The sequence below is a fragment of the Mus caroli genome, chromosome 9 (assembly GCF_900094665.2).
Source record: "Mus caroli chromosome 9, CAROLI_EIJ_v1.1, whole genome shotgun sequence".
Classification (NCBI taxonomy): Eukaryota; Metazoa; Chordata; class Mammalia; order Rodentia; family Muridae; genus Mus; species Mus caroli.
Window position 1 is genome coordinate 5,087,544 of NC_034578.1, and position 16,258 is coordinate 5,103,801.

At 37.3% G+C, this 16,258-nt stretch overlaps 1 protein-coding gene across 3 annotated transcripts in view; it reads left to right on the top strand.

Annotated features, from left to right (window-relative positions):
* Positions 1–16,258, top strand: part of Pgr (progesterone receptor) — an 80,676-nt gene that overhangs the window by 58,623 nt on the left and 5,795 nt on the right. The window contains exons 7-9 of one of the 3 annotated variants that reach the window (XM_029481817.1): positions 697–854; positions 4,418–4,569; positions 14,168–14,986. In XM_029481817.1, the coding sequence (XP_029337677.1) occupies positions 697–854; positions 4,418–4,569; positions 14,168–14,204 (347 nt within the window). In that variant the 3' untranslated portion in view covers positions 14,205–14,986. Of the gene's footprint in view, positions 1–696; positions 855–4,417; positions 5,439–14,167; positions 14,987–16,258 lie in introns of those variants that run through there. The other 2 variants (XM_029481818.1, XM_021172709.2) reach the window with 2 other exon arrangements.

Genomic DNA, 16,258 nt, shown 5'->3' on the forward strand with positions numbered 1-16,258 from the left:
GGAGAGGAGAGGAGAGGAGAGGAGAGGAGAGGAACTACAGCTGACAGCTACAATTACAGGAAAGAGGACAATAGAAACACTATTAGAAATATAAACAAGAAAACCAAGTGGCCTGGTATAAGAGTTAAGTCAATGAATATAAAATAAATACTCAAATATGATCACCATTTCCCACAGCAGCAGGAAAGCAGTAGTAAATATAACAAAGTGATGTTAAAATTACAAGAAAAAGATCAAGTTTCCAAGACCAATCTTCATAAGAAATATTTGCGATTTACATGAAAACAAAGCTATATAAAGAAACACAAATAGTTGCTTAAAAGAGAAAAAATAAAATAAGAAGGTACAAAATAAAGTCATAAGTGAAATAAAACTAGATATTTAAAGAAAGACTATGTAGTAATGCCAAGACCTCTTTGGAGCAAATGCTACATTAAATGCACAGTTCATATAAAAGTCTGAAATGTAAGTTGTTCATATATTCTTTAACAATTACAAGATTTCTATGTCCTGATTTTGTCTTTCACTATTGTTTTCCTTTCTGAATTGTTTCTATTTAAAAATTAAATGTGTGTGTGTATGTTTGTGTAAACTCAGAAATTATGTATAAAATGTTAGTTACCTAGCTCAGGAATATATTCATTCCTAGTGTCATATTTCTTAACATAACTGCCACTTCTTGTTAATTTTATACAGTTCCTTTGGAAGGACTGAGGAGTCAAAGCCAGTTTGAAGAGATGAGATCAAGCTATATCCGAGAATTGATCAAGGCAATTGGTTTAAGACAGAAAGGGGTTGTCCCCAGCTCACAGCGTTTCTACCAACTCACAAAACTTCTTGACAGCTTACATGATGTAAATATCTTTGTTTTACAGATTATTGGTGAAAACTCTTATTAATTTCTTGTCTTAGTTGGGGTTTTATTGCTGTGAGGAGGCACCATGACCAAGGCAACTGTTATAAAGGAGAACATTTAATTGGGAATGGCTTACAGGTTCAAAGGTTCAGTCCATTATCATCATGGTGGGGAGCAAGGCAGTGTCCAGGCAGACACAGTGCTGGAGGAGGAGCTGAGAATTCTACATCTTGAAACAAAGGCAGCCAGGAGGAAGGTCTCTTCCACACTGGGCAGAGTGTGAGCTTAGAGACCTCAAAGTCCAGTCCCACCATGACACACTTCCTCCAACAAGGCCACACTTCCTCCAATAATGCCATACCTCCTAATAATGCCACTTCCCATTGGTCAAGCATTTGAAACCACCACATTTCTCTAATCTCTAGTTACACGATGAACTCTGGAGCTCTGTAAGCATTTTCCTTTTTAGATAGTCCAGGCTCCAAGCCTAGGAAATGGTGCCATTAACCCAATCTTTCACAGTGTACCTAAAAACTAATATAAAGTAGACAATCCCTCTTAGATGTGTCCAAAGGCTTATCTTCTGGGTCATTCTAGATCTTGTTAGTTGATGACTAATGTTAGTTATCACAGTGTAGTTTCCCCAAATTCTTTCTTGTAATTTGCTTTTAAAAGACAATATGATACGGTTGTATTCAATGTTGACCATATGTTGATCAATGTTGACCATATGTTGACCATACAACCATACTATATGCACACACACACACACATACATATGTGGTTTTCTGAGACATTTTTGTTACAAGCTTTTATTGCTGGCATATTAAAAAAAACACATAAAATGAGAGTCAAAGTCATTTTTAAAAAGCTACCCACTCACCAGGTCAGCTTGTGAGCATGAATTATGAAAACACTGCAAAGATGATGAGCTACTTGAATTAAACCTTTACAATGAAAGGCAAAAAAATAAAATAACCTTAAAACAATCAACTTGAAGAATAAAGCACCAGTGCTGAAGACCAAAGAAAATACACAGAACCTCAAAGAAACACAATGTTACTGTGTCAAAGAAAGAACAGAGAGCCTTCAGAAAGGTACAGTTAGCAAAACTAGCTGTCTTAGTCAGGGTTTTCTATTCCTGCACAAACATGACTAAGAAGCAAGTTGGGGAGAAAAGGGTTTATTCAGCTTACACTTCCACATTGCTGTTTATCACTAAGGAAGTCAGGACTGGAACTCAGGCAGGTCAGGAAGCAGAAGCTGATGCAGAGGCCATGGAGGGATGTTTCATACAGGCTTGGCTTCCCTGGCTTGCTTAGCTTGCTTTCTTATAGAACCCAAGACTACCAGCCCAGAGATGGTCCCACCCACAAGGAGCCTTTCCCTCCTTGATCACTAATTGAGAAAATGTCTTACAGCTGGATCTCATGGAGGCAATTCCCCAACTGAAGCTCCTTTCTCTGTGATAACTCCAACTTGTGTCAAGTTGACACAAAACTAGCCAGTACACTAATTAATAAATAAATAAATAAATAGATAAATAAACTTCAGGATTACTAAGTTCAAAATAGTAGACATCAAAATTCATATTTCATGTATTTCACAAAGGACATTCTTAGTAGAAAATCATTTAAAACTTAAGACATAAAAAATCAGACAGGAAAAGGTAGGAGTCTTAGGAGATTAGTCATGCAGATTTCATCCTCAAATTTAACTTAATAGGAATTTACAGAATAAAAACTCCATTCAGGGAAATTATTATAAAAGTTGCTGAAACTGAAGGATATGAGTTTTCTTTTCTCATTTTTTTGAGACACAGATTTTTTTGTAGCCTATACTGATCTACAGCTGGTAGCAGTCCTCCAGGCTTGCATGCCTGCTCTTTGCTAAAGATGTGAGTTTTCTAACTATAAAGGAGCAGAATATGGGCACTGAGTAATTGACTCAAGGTACACTATAAAAATTCATCATACCAAGATCGAGAAGACTATCCTAAGCATACAAATGAGAAAAGAAGCAAATCATATTAAATTACCAGCATCCTGAATGACATTGGATCTATACAATGACATATGACAATGAGCAGTGTCTTCAGAATCCCCATGAAAGCAAAACCATCAGCCAAACAATCAAACAAATGACAATGCCACCATAAGAGTCTTTTCATACACGCAAAGTCTTACAGAGTTTATCTCAAATATAACTTTTCCTAGAAACTACTTTAGGATGTGTTACAATAAAACAAGCTGAAGGCAGAGGATTCAGGCCAGAAGGTGATGTCCCTGTATAATAATGGGAAGGATCAGTCAGAAGCCTGTACTGGACCAGTAAAATATCATGAGTCTCCAGGGCACCCGCTCTGGGATGAAAATGGAGCTAAGGGATTGTTGAAATGCATAATCATATTGGGGTGATTTCTCACAGTCTTTCAGAGAACTTGATTATGGTTTTGTGACAAACGAGAAGAAAAATGAAGAAAATAAAATAAAATAAAATAAAATAAAATAAAATAAAATAAAATAAAATAAAATAAAAATGGTCAAGAAAAGAAGTGAAATGCCATGCATCAGGAAGTAATACCAACTTTACTAGTAAAAATGTAGGATACTGATTTAGTCAAAAATGGAAATACAATAGAGCAAGATGCCTATCGAGGAGCTTCTGGATTTTGCTTCCTCTGTTTCTTTTGTGATTCATCTTTAAGTAGTATGATACTTTTAAAATTGTGTACATAACATATTTCATTAAACTAGAAGTTGATCCTGTTGGTGTAGGCCTGAATTCCCCAAGAAGCTCACATGTTCACAGACTCCTCTGGGCTAGAGGGAAAGATTTCAGTGGTGTGGGACACTTAGCAAATTCCTGTCTCAAAATAAATTCAATATTAAAGAAAGACCATGTTGCTCAGCCATTCACTGCTTAGATAACATGCCTGAGGCCCTTGGCTTCATGATTTATGCTGGGTTCTTGTCATAGAAACAGTACATTTGTGAAAAATTCTCATTAGCAAGCAGGATTTATGAAATAATTGCATTTTGAAAGTGTATAACTTTAGGTATTTAATACTCGGTATATATCTGCATGCATGCATAGAAAAGAAAAAGTGTTGAAAATTAAATCACGAGAATGTAACTAATTTTATTACTTTAAAATACTGAAGATTTGGGCCTGTAGAGAAGACTCAGCAGTTCAGAGCCATTGCCGCTCTTACAGAAGAACTGGGTTCAGGTCTCAGGACATACATGGTGGCTCACAAGCATCTGTAATTCCAATTCGAGTGACTCTGATGCCATCTGCTGGCTACTATGGGCAGTTCATTCAAGGGATGCATGTCTACACACAAGACAAAAATAAGTAAATACCATACTATCATCATGTTCCCTTATGTATCTAAAGCATTTCCACATTACCCTGGAGCATGGAGAGAGTTATTTGCATTCTGGTAAGAAGAAGCATCTAGATAGGTGCTTAACAGCATTAGAAAAATGTTATCATATTTGCACAGTGTGTGATTGTATTGTTTGTCTCTCATTTTCTACCCACGGGTTGAACTAACAGCTTGTGAAACAGCTCCACCTGTACTGCTTGAATACATTCATCCAATCCCGGACACTGGCTGTGGAATTTCCAGAAATGATGTCTGAAGTTATTGCTGCCCAGTTGCCCAAGATCCTGGCGGGCATGGTGAAGCCGCTCCTCTTTCACAAAAAGTGATGACTTTTCTTTGTTTTCTTTGTGAAAATTGAATTTTGTGGTGTGCCATCTTTTTCTCAATCAGGATGGTCAGGTCTTGTGTCTTTATAATGCCTTTCTGATAGCCTTATATGTATGCACTATCACACTGTAAAGTTAGGAGAAAAACAATGACATTCTGACTTTCCTTTGTAATGTCTAAGCAGAGGTTTTTTTTTAAGTGTTGTGTGCACCCATATTTTAAGAGTTTACATGGTTTTTTAAAAAAAGGACTAAAATTGATTGTACAAGTAAACTATATTTCACCCATTATTTCAAACTTTTCAGATGAGTGTAATCAACTTTTTCATCTGACAGATCTCCATGAGAAGGGAAGAAACACCCCTACCTTTAATTACAACAGGCTACTACACAGGCTACGGCTATGTAGCTCCTTTGGTCTCCGTGCTTATATTTCCAAAAATGACTCTTAAAATGGCAGTCAAAATGTGATGTGAAACAGATTTTCAGAGGGCTTTTAGTGAAAAACAAAACAACAACAAAAAAAAAAAAAACAGAGATGAAATGGGTTGATGTTTTTAACTCTAGGCAAACTGTGTTCAGGGTGCCTGCCTGAAAACAGATTGATGACAGAGTTAATGGCAGCTATTCAGTTGCTGTGACATTTTTGAGGGCAGGTTCAGGGGGAGGGTGTCTTTAAATAAGACCTGTGAATAGACAGAAATTGTGAGATCTGTTTTCTCATTGGAATCCCTGCGGTTGGCTGACCTTACAAAGTCGGTCTCCATTGGTAGTTCCGTGTCCTTGCTTTTAAAAATGATATGGCAGCATTTCTCTTGACAAATGTTTCCTTTGGCCATTTAGTCTTATTGACATTTACCAAAGAAGCCGGGGGTTGGGGGGGGGGGGGGGTTGGGGGGGGGGGAGGAAGGAGGAGGGAGAAAGGCAAGGGTGGGAGATAAAGGCCATTTCTTTCTTGGGGATAGTGTTTTTCTCTAGGAAATGTATAGAGCGAATCAGTGAATCTCAGGTGGGAATGATTTTTAGTGCCTCTAGATCTGAAAGAGATGCTTTAGAAATAGACAAGTCTCAGTGGAAAGTTCTGAGTGCCTATGACCCAATTCTAAGTGAGATACTTCAAGAAATCCTAGATATTGCTTAAAATCACACAACCAGGTACAACACAACAGATAAAACACAGTTCCATTTGTCATTTCTACTTAAAATATTCCTTTGAAAGACAAATAATAGTTCTTTTCTAAGATGAGTCACTGGAGATATATTAATTTAAAAAACAACTCAAACATATAAACATACACCATTATGGTATATACATAAATAGTGAGTTCTTTAGCACATTTGGAATAGGGATTAAAGTGGAGTCTAATCAGAACCCTTGACTTGTGTTCCCTTCATGCATGTGGGAATCATAATGGCTTTCCTGCACAGCAGTACCTTTATTAAGAGCAGTCAGTCAGAGTTTTACCCAAGTACTCCAATGGTCAGCATTAGTAAATAGATGCTCTTCCTATTGGTCTACATGGCTCCTTCTACAATATGTCTGAAATGCATTATGTTCTTTACTGGTGCTTGGCTCTTCGTAATATCCATACACACAGACATACTTCATTTTTCAGGCCAAAATGAGATCAGATTCCTTGGACAATATCCTAAGAGTTATTTTTTTTAATTCCTCAACTTACCCTGCTGCCATTATGTTCCTGCTATGCCAATCTTTATGTAAGAAAAAGAAAGAAAACAATTTTCTACCAGAACTTGACTCCAGACTCGTGCATGTGTCAACCTTCAATATCTGCCTTATCACTCCTGTAAAGTCTTTCTCAGTCTCTCATACTGTGATTTGATCCCTCATCTGTTTCCAAGAAGTTGTTTAAATTACAATAGTATGTAGCTGCACCATTCTAATGGTCCACAGGTCCAGGGCTTGTGCTAAGGAAAGACCATAGTGTTTTGTGACAGAGTTGACTGTGACATTCGTCCTGCTGAGGGTCTTCTGAGTGACATTGATAAACCTCTTCTTGTGTCTTTATTATTCCTTTTATCTGCAACTTTGTTTCTCTTCATTCCCAAGCTATATTTTCCCCATCCTGTGATAACTTGCCTTTTTGAACTACGTCATGGGAGCACATTTTATATGCAATTAGAAGAAAACAGTCCATTTCCTGTTCTGAACTGAATGAATGGAATATTAATTCCTTCCCTATAAAAGATTCTATAAACTCTGACATGCTTTATATTGCAAACCTCAATGTAAAAATTTCCCTGCATTTTTTTATTTTCTTCAACAAATATTTTTGAGTGAGTAATGTGAGCATAAGAAATCATATGAATAAGCTTTAATAGAAACTGGAGCTAAAGGAAACTGTATATAACTCAAGAAGTTATAGCCGAGGAGTTGTACAAATATAATGTCTGATAAGTGCAGGGCCACTAGATATTTGTAGTATATAAACTACATCATTAAGGTTTAATATGTGCAAGGCATTACAGCATTACTTATGTGCAACTTGAATGAGATAAGTGCTAAAAAAAAATAGTATTTTAAAATTAATAATTATTTAACCTAGGCAACTGCCAGCAATTAATTTGCTTTAAACTTTTGTGTATTATTTGTATATTGGAAAAGTTTTTAATACCATTTTTCAAAAATATAATTACAATAAAATATTTTTAAGATCTCTCAAACAGAATACCTGGTAACTTTTGTTCTGTGGCAGTTGTATTCATTGTGAGAGATTGGTGAACCAAAAACAATGTCATGAGTCCTTTTAGTAAAGTAACGGACCCTGAAACAGTAGATACAATCATTATTCAGTTATTTATTATTCATTATTCAATTAGTTTTCCTTTGAATTAACGGATTAATTTGATAGTAGTTATCTTTGTATATCAGAACAGTTTAACTTTCAAAATAATGAAAAGTTTCTAATTTCATTTAACAGTGGGGAAATAGAGTCTGTTGGCCCCAGGACTGAATTTTATAGTGTCCCTTGCTTTGGAACTGTCTAAAAACACTTGACAGTCTTGACCTTGATCTCCACACGTAGTTTAAATGTCTAAACACCAGGTTTTAATATTTAAGGCTAAGCTTAGAAAAAAAAAATATTCCCAGAAGAACATGACATGAGCAAATGGAAGTTATCTCATCTCCAAATCTTCTAATCTACAATTCCAACTGCGGAGACTCCATGCCTGTGTAGTCATCATAACCTTTATCTCCACTCTGAAGACCATGCTCTTTGGGTTACTCTAAACTAAAATAAAAGCTTAAGAACAAAGGAAATACTTGAAGCTTAGATGAGTTTGCTCACTGACCTATTTCATTTACAAAAGTTAGAAAAATGATTTGTGTCTAAAGAGATGTCATGTCCAGTATTGTTTTGTGGAACTATTTTGTTTCTGGTGTATAGAAACATGGCATGTTTAGTTAGGCAATGCTTTTCCATTGTACTTTTTCACACTTAACTTTAAGTTTTACTATTGTACATTGTATGAAATAAAATATTTTTAAATAGCCACAGTAAATCAACTTGTAACTTCTAACTTATTGCCAACTATAGTGATAGACTTAATGATGTATATAAAGGGCTATCTATCCTATGACTGCTCACTTCTTGGTTACTTGCTGGCTACCTGAGTGTCATATAGAGCTATTTCATTAAACTTTACCCAACTGCTTTGCAAACAATAGGCACACGATATATATCTGTACACATATATAGAGATGTTCAGAAATAGCATTTCTGTCATTTCATCTTCATTATGCCATAATTTTGTTATAACCTTGCCATGCTAATCTGTTCTAGTCACTAGTGACACCTGGGATCTGGAAAGTCTGATTCTTTTCCTTCTCCCACTGTTTACTATGAAATATTTTTATCAATTCAATGTGTGTTTATTTATTTTCCTGAATAAAATGTAGTTCTTTGAGTTTAGGGCCTAATTTATAAGAAATCTAAAGAGCATATCACCCTTTGCTTATAATATCTAATAGAACCAGTATTAATTTTTGACATTTCCCACAAACTCTTAAATATCCAGACAGCCTATGCAGAGCAGAGCACAGCTCTCTAACAAACTGTATGAAAAGTTTTTCTTCTCTTCACCTATAACAACTGACAATGGGATCAAAAACTTATGATACAATCAACTCCCCAAATAGTATTATTCTGATTATAAGAACTTTCCCTGCCCACTGGATCTGGTAGCCTTAATTCCATTGATAACTGCTACAATTTCTGGTTTTGCTAGGAACAATTGGATCATCTCTGTTTTTCCTTGTTAGCCAGATTCCAGGCTGGAATATGAACCCTTTAAATCTCTTTAAAACTCTGTAACCTCATGTATAAGAAGCACTCAAGATTTTTTTTCACAATTTTTATTCCATATTTTTAAAATACACCTTTATTTTTTATTGCATAATTCAGCAACCACTCTCTTAAGGATAGAAGGAGTTGGACAAGAGGAAGACACTAAGGAAGGCATAACTTTCTCTTTCCTATGATCCTGCCTTTTAGACATAGAAAACATATTCATCTCTTAAATTCCAAAAGAAATCCAAAGGTGGATACTCTAGGAAAAGACTGTCAACTCCCAAGTTGCTCACACACACTAAACCAGGTCATGACATAATTTTCATTAGCAGAATATCACCAGGAGTCCATGATGGTACTCTTGTCTTTATTTGGGGATGGGCACCAAGTTCATTGTCTACCTCTACCTTCAGTCTGCCACTTGTTTAGCATAGCATTGTTTCATACCCTCTGGCCTCTAAATTAAAAATGAGTGAAAAGCCCTAGAGCATCTAACTGTTCATCCACAGGATGGAATACAGTTGGTTAGGCATTGTGCTCTACATCATTATATGAATCGAAGTTAAACAAGACCTAGATAGCCAGATTCAGGTCGAATTCCACCTTTATTTAGACTCAGGGTTGGGGGAGAGCCTGCAGACTACCAGTTTCTCAGACCTAACCTTCACCAAAGTTAGTTCTTCAAAACTGAAGCTAAATGTTGTGTGTGTTAGTGCCTTCCTGGACCCCAAGGACTGTGTAGGCTGAGGCAGGATTGCACAATCTAAACCAGCCCGGGCCACACAGTTAGACTTTGTCTCCATTTTAAGATAAAATGCAAAGAGTAGTTTCCTTTATTCTTCTCTTCCCTGGAAGAATTTAAGAGTTTATGAGGCATTAATGATGAGGTAAATAACAGCAAGAGCCTGGTTACTGCAAAGGGAGGGGAGCAGAGGACTGCTTTCCTCCTAGAGTTGACAGCATTCCAAAGCAGAGCTCTGGCCCTGACTGGAGGCTGCTCCCAGGCTCCTTCAAGCTCCGTGCAGCTGGGGAGTCTGGAAAACTCTTGCAGGATTGCTGGATGAGTCCCAGAATGTCGACCTCATTTTCGATTTACTGGACTGGTTGCCTCATGTCACGCTGACCTTATTGTTAAACACAGGTTTGTTTGCCTTCTTACGACTCATGGCGAAATGGGGAAAAGCATTACTTTTAAGCTGGTTGAAAGCTTTTAACTGACAGGGCACTTTCAGAGAAATGTGAAGAGACCAGCCATGAAAGGCCACTCTGCTCATTACTTCCAGGAAGCTGCAGTATTATTAACTCTCAGAGTGACATCAGTGTCATGGCCCATATTTAGACCAATATAAGTAAAATATGCAAGCCGCATTGTAAATAGTTTTCAGGAATACATTGTACTTTATTTTTTAATTGTCTTTTGAAACTGCTCAACCCCAATAGTAACCAATTTTTTAGACATTACTGTAAATGAAACCTGTTTAAATATGATTTTCTTTTGTAGGGTATATAAGAAGCTTAACACTTGGTTACTTTTCTTTTGAGTTTTCATGATTAGCTATTTCATTCAGCAATGGCTTAAAGTGTTTTGTCACTGGAGGTAACTTTTGCTATCTTCCTTGCTCCAGGAAGATTGATTTTAAAGTATCTGTTCATCAAACTGTGTTTCTATTACATATGCAGCTGTTTTGCTTTCTTAATGTCTTCTTCAAATACATATCACTTAGACTTACTGGACCATGCAGCAATACACTTGGTGTGATTGGATTTTTAAATGTAGATTTAACTTGGTAAACACAATTTTTTTAACTTTTTAAAATAGGAAAATGGCCAATGAACTCCTATCATAGCTTTTCTGAACTCAGTTGTCAACTAGAGTATTAGCTTTTATTCCTGAGGGTTTTATGACTTATAAGAGAAACAGAAAGAAAAGAACCTGTGAGTGAATAGCAGTATGCCCTATAGCTGTCAAAAACAGAGATGCACCCTGCTCAGTCTCCACTGGGTAGAAACTCTGCCTAGAATTTCAGACAGTAAGCAGAGATAGACAGAGTCACACAGACTGCCTTCTGCGGCCATCATTTTCATCTGTACTATGTCTCTTTCTGATCTAAATATTCTGTGTATTTTAACTCTTCTGGGTAATCATTGCTCCAAGAAAAATAAGAGAGGTGTGACATCTAATTTTAAAGTATTTCAAAAGAACAACAACAATTAAAAAAAATTTCCAAATTGATGCTTTGAAACAAATAGGGGAAACATGTAAGAACTTGGAAAAAAGAAGTGTAGCTTACTAGGTCAGTTGGAAAGTTCATTGACATAAAAGCAAATATCACCCTCTTAATTACTGAGCAACATCCATGACAGGATGATACAAACCCCCAGTGATGTGCCAGGTCAACAACATGAGAAATGTTTGAAGAATTACCAGTCATTATGCAAACATAAATTGTAAATAAGCCCAGAACATGCCTCTGGGATGTTTAAGGATTTCATTGTTCTAATTGGAGGCTACATGGCTTAGGGGGAAAATCACCAATCCATATCTCTGCCTAGATGTCAACTGAGGTTTGTTGTTGTTGTTGTTGTTTGGTTTGGTTTGCTTTTAAGATCTTAATATTTCCCCTTAAAACAAAGAGAAAAATGATAAAAGCAAATTATCTATTCTGACTCCCACAGTAAATCAAAGCACCGGGTTTAACTCTGAAACTACCAACATTCTAAAGAGTTTATTTCAATGTGTCATTGTCAGTTCAATTACCTATTTAAGTATAGGGAAATCATGCCCAGAACACAGAACCAAAATGATGGTGGTGGTATGGTGGGGTGGTTGTGGTGGTTGTTGTGGTGGAGGTGGTATGGTGGTGGTGTGGTGGTGGTGTGGTGGAGGTGTGGTGGAGGTGTGGTGGAGGTGTGGTGGAGATGGTGTGGTGATGGTTGTGGTGGAGGTGGTAGTAACAATGGTGAAGTTGAGAAGCATTACTTTAGGCATCATCCCACTCTCAACAGGAAGACATCACCCTGCTGGACTGTGGCAGTACCCAGTTCTCTCTTCTCTGGTTTACAGTTGGGTGGAGAGGAAAGATGGATAATCAAAGAGCTGGGTATTACACAGTGAAAGATCGAGAACACATAGGAAATTTTTACAATAGCAGATTCCAAAGTGAGTCAAGGCATCCTAGAAAACATGTAAAGTAGTTGAGGAATTAGCTTAGCTAGCATTCAATCAAGAAGAAGGGAAGAGTCCTCCAAACTTGTAAACAATAGAGGCACAAACTAAAAAAGGAACACATGGACATGGTGCTGCCAGAGAGCGTGGAGCCAAAACTGATGTGACAGAATGAAATCCAAGTCCCAAATATATATGGTCTTGTGTACCATAGTATCGCATGAAAATGTAACTCTACATGAAAAGAGTGTCCTCTGTGTGATGCTCTAGAAGATGTCCTCCATAGCACAGACAGTGGGGTTGGGGAGGACGCATCCTGGAGGCAGGGAGCATGTTTTGAAGGAAGTTGCAATATTCTGAGCAAATGATGGGTCATAAACATAAAGAGCTGGGGTGATCGTGACCTCCTTAGTTTTCCAGAAGGCTTTGTGAGACATTACCAAGAGGCACTGACAGAATGACGACAGTAGATGAACACACAGATAACCTGCTGTACACCAGACCAGATGCCTCATTGTTTGGCTTCTGTGTTGAAACCAAAAATCCTTGTCATAAAGAATATAAAAACTAAGAAACTTTGGTTTTACCAACCACTAAAATCCAAATGAGCACCCAAACAAGCTGTACCCCTCCTCCAACATCCCCAGAGTTGCAAGTACCTGCAACCTCAAACCCCTGGTGTAGGCACTGAGGCAAGGCCAGAAGAGCTCCAGGCTTAGCCAATGGGACATAAATACACTGATTTGCCAACAAATACAAAACAAGCACATCTAATGTGTAGCTACTACCCAGTAGTGTGGCAGTATAGGGTAGGAATAAAAAGATCAAATATCTATACAGGATCTTGCCTCATGAACCATAGGAGGAGTCTGCAGGGTAAGAAGGAAGCCAATGGGTGATAGGCTGGGAAGGAAATGTGTCAGTCTGAGGTATGTCCAGCTCTCCTAGTTTAACGTATCCTGCGTTCTGTCGGTTTCTATCAAGGACTCATCTCCCATCTTATTACTACTCACAAGAGCATAGTGAGGAGTGGGAGAAGCTGACTGTGAGCTTGGTACCAGGGGGAAGTAGGGATTCCCAGCCACTCTTCTCCCACTACTTCACTTTCTGGCAATTACTAAGCCTGATCATAAATGCAACAGGATCATTCCAAGTAGAAATCCATGACTTTTGAATGTCTCAGGAGCATCAGCACCACGGAGCACTTTGATTACTGGCTTGATGCTTCCTATTCTTTACTGGCTTGACAGATTTCTGCTATAGGAGCTGGTTTCACTGTCTGGATTCTACTACAGGGTCATTTTGTCCTTTCAAGGGAACTGTGGTTTTCAGTACCTGCTATATCCTCTCCACACTGGAAGCAGACAGAATGTAGGTATCTCAAATATGAAGACTTTACAGCTTCGTAGGACACTAGCCACTGTGTTCTTGGACTTCTCCTGCCTGTGCACCACCTTTTCTTCTTCAAGATTAGTCCCTGAGTGTAGAATTCTGACATCCCTGCCACACCTGTCAGTTATGGGATGCTGTTTCTAAGGCTGAATTCTTGCTATATCTTTTAAGAGCCACCTGTAGTCAAGCCTGACTTTGTTTTCTTTGAGACAGGATCTCACAATGGCTTTCCTTGAACTATGTAGAACAAGGTCTACAACTATGTAGAACAAAGAAATTCACCTGCCTCTGGTTTCTGAGTGCTGGGGTTAAAGGTATATGTCATCAGGCCCAGTATTCAAGTCTAATTCAAGGTCTATATGCTTAACATTTAGGAGACCATATAATTTATTTTAGAAAGCCCAGCTCTTCAGACTTGCCTTGCTCTGGTCCATTTAAAGACCATCCCAGGAAGTCTGGCTTTCTTTAAGCATTTCTCCTCCAGTGTCCCTTGAGAAGGACCCATTGCCAAAAAAGACCAACAAAGATTGATGTACTTCAATGAGCTACTACACAGTTCTTTGGGAATTTCTGTCAAGAGGGTGAAATGCTCCTTTCATCTGAAATGAAGCTTTACCCCATTTGGTGCTGAGACATATGAAGCTGTGAAAGAAGGGATGACTTTAAATAGTTAACAGTAGTCAGACACTCCCTTTAATCTCATGTTCTGTGCTTCCCTTGCAGTAACTTTACTACTTTGAGTGCTCACTTCCACAGTTGATGCTCAAGTTGTTCTTTGTTTGTGAAACTAGTGTTCATGGTGGTCCAAGAAGAGAAACTCATCAATGCTCTGTCATGCCCATACCCTTTCTGAACTTTTTGTTATTAGTCTACTTTAAGTAAACAATAGGTCTCTAAGTCGATTCAGCACACATGGGTATGGAGTCTCATGTCTGTCGGTAAAGTTTTATGCCTGTGGCTTCCAATTGCTGATTAGGAAAGAAAGTATTTTGAAAAGTATTGAAATATATTGAAATTTGAGGGTCTTTGCTAGAAAGGTGAGATTGTGTCCCCATTTGTGGAACCCTGGCTCTGTTTCCCTGGAGCTGGCCAGGTGATGACTGTGAGAGCCGACAAGCAGCACCAGCATTATCCTATATTTATTTTCATCCTATTAAAAGTTCCCTCTTGACTTTTCCACTATGGCTGGATTTCAGAGGAACTGTTTTGTGGTTCCCACAAGAAAGTGGAGTTAGCCTACCCAGCTTGAACAATTTTCAGACAAATCATTTTCAGAAACATTGGGAATGTAAGTGGCTTCTAGTATAATATCAAGTAATGGTGAGAAATAATCTCTTTCTTTATCGATGAATTAAAACACCTCAAACCTTGCTATAATGACATACCAGATACATATGAATAGTCAAGACATGGCTCACATTTTTAATTCTAGTCACTATTTAAACTTGCATATGACCATATATGGCATAAAGTAGGATGTTAATATAATTTGGTGATATGTATTTTTGATAATCTATGCATTTTAATAAAGCAAGAATTGATTCTCAAGATAATTAAAGCAAACTAGTTGTTTTAATTATAAATGTAAGACAAAATACCTTATATCTTTTGAGACAGTAATGTGTGTGTGTGTGTGTGTGTGTGTGTGTGTGTGTGTATTAATTACAGTGGTCAAAATGTGATATTTATTCTACAAATATTAGTTTTCATAAGAAATTGTGTATTAAACATTAGTAAATTAGAGAGTTGTAATCTAGTTGTAAAGCTTGTTAGTCTGCACTGGTTTCATTAAAGTAATATAATTTAGTAAAGTATTGTAAATAAATGGTAGTCAATAAATAAAATTTGTGTCTACAGTGTATGTGAACCTTGCAGGGAATTTTAAGACAAAAAGATAAAAGGGTAGATTTTTTTCTTTCTGTGTTTCTGCTTGATTGGATGCCCGATATTTCATACTGTTTGTAATAAACGTATCTGTTTAATTTTCATCAAGTAAGAAGTTGGAGAAAGTAACATGTTCTATTTAGTTATTTGATCCACAAAAATGTTCTGACACCATAAAACATTTATTTCTGGCTTACGGTTATGTTTTCACATTAAACATGTCTCATCTTACCAGTTAAATGTTTCAATAATGTTGAGAAATTTTCTATTTACCTATGAAATCATATGTCATGTATTTTGTAAATACCTGATTACAACTATGAATAGTGTGTTTTTGTTTTAAGTTAACTAATCTATAAGAGGCAAATGTGCTGCTGGGTGTGTCGCTGATGCATGCTGGCACTCCCAACACTGAGGCCAGCTGAGGCTATGTCATAAACCCTAGGCTAGCCTGATCTTCACAATAATACTTAACCTCAAATTAAAAAAAAGAAAAGAAGAGAAGAGAAAAGAAAAGAAAAAAGAAAAAGAAAAGGAAAAACTGCAGTAAATCCCAGAGAATGTGTAGGCACAGTTTTAGTGCAGCTGTCAGAAATGCTGCCCTCTGGAGCCGCTTAGCTAGAGTGTTTGCATTGCTCTCTGTACTACTGATGCATAAGATCAAAATATCGACATTTTAAAACAATCTACATGACATGATATTATTTCATTTGATCAGAAGTGGTGAAATCTCATCTTATACATAATCTAATCCTAGCAGGGTTATTTTATAATGTGCAGAAGCCCACTATGTGTGAGCAGTTTGGAATTCAAAATGCCTAAGCATGAGCAGAGTGAAAAAGCAAAGCCCAGAGGAAAACTCTGTGGCACCACACTGAGGGGACACACTCTGACACAGCACTGAGGGGACACACTGTGACACAGCACTGA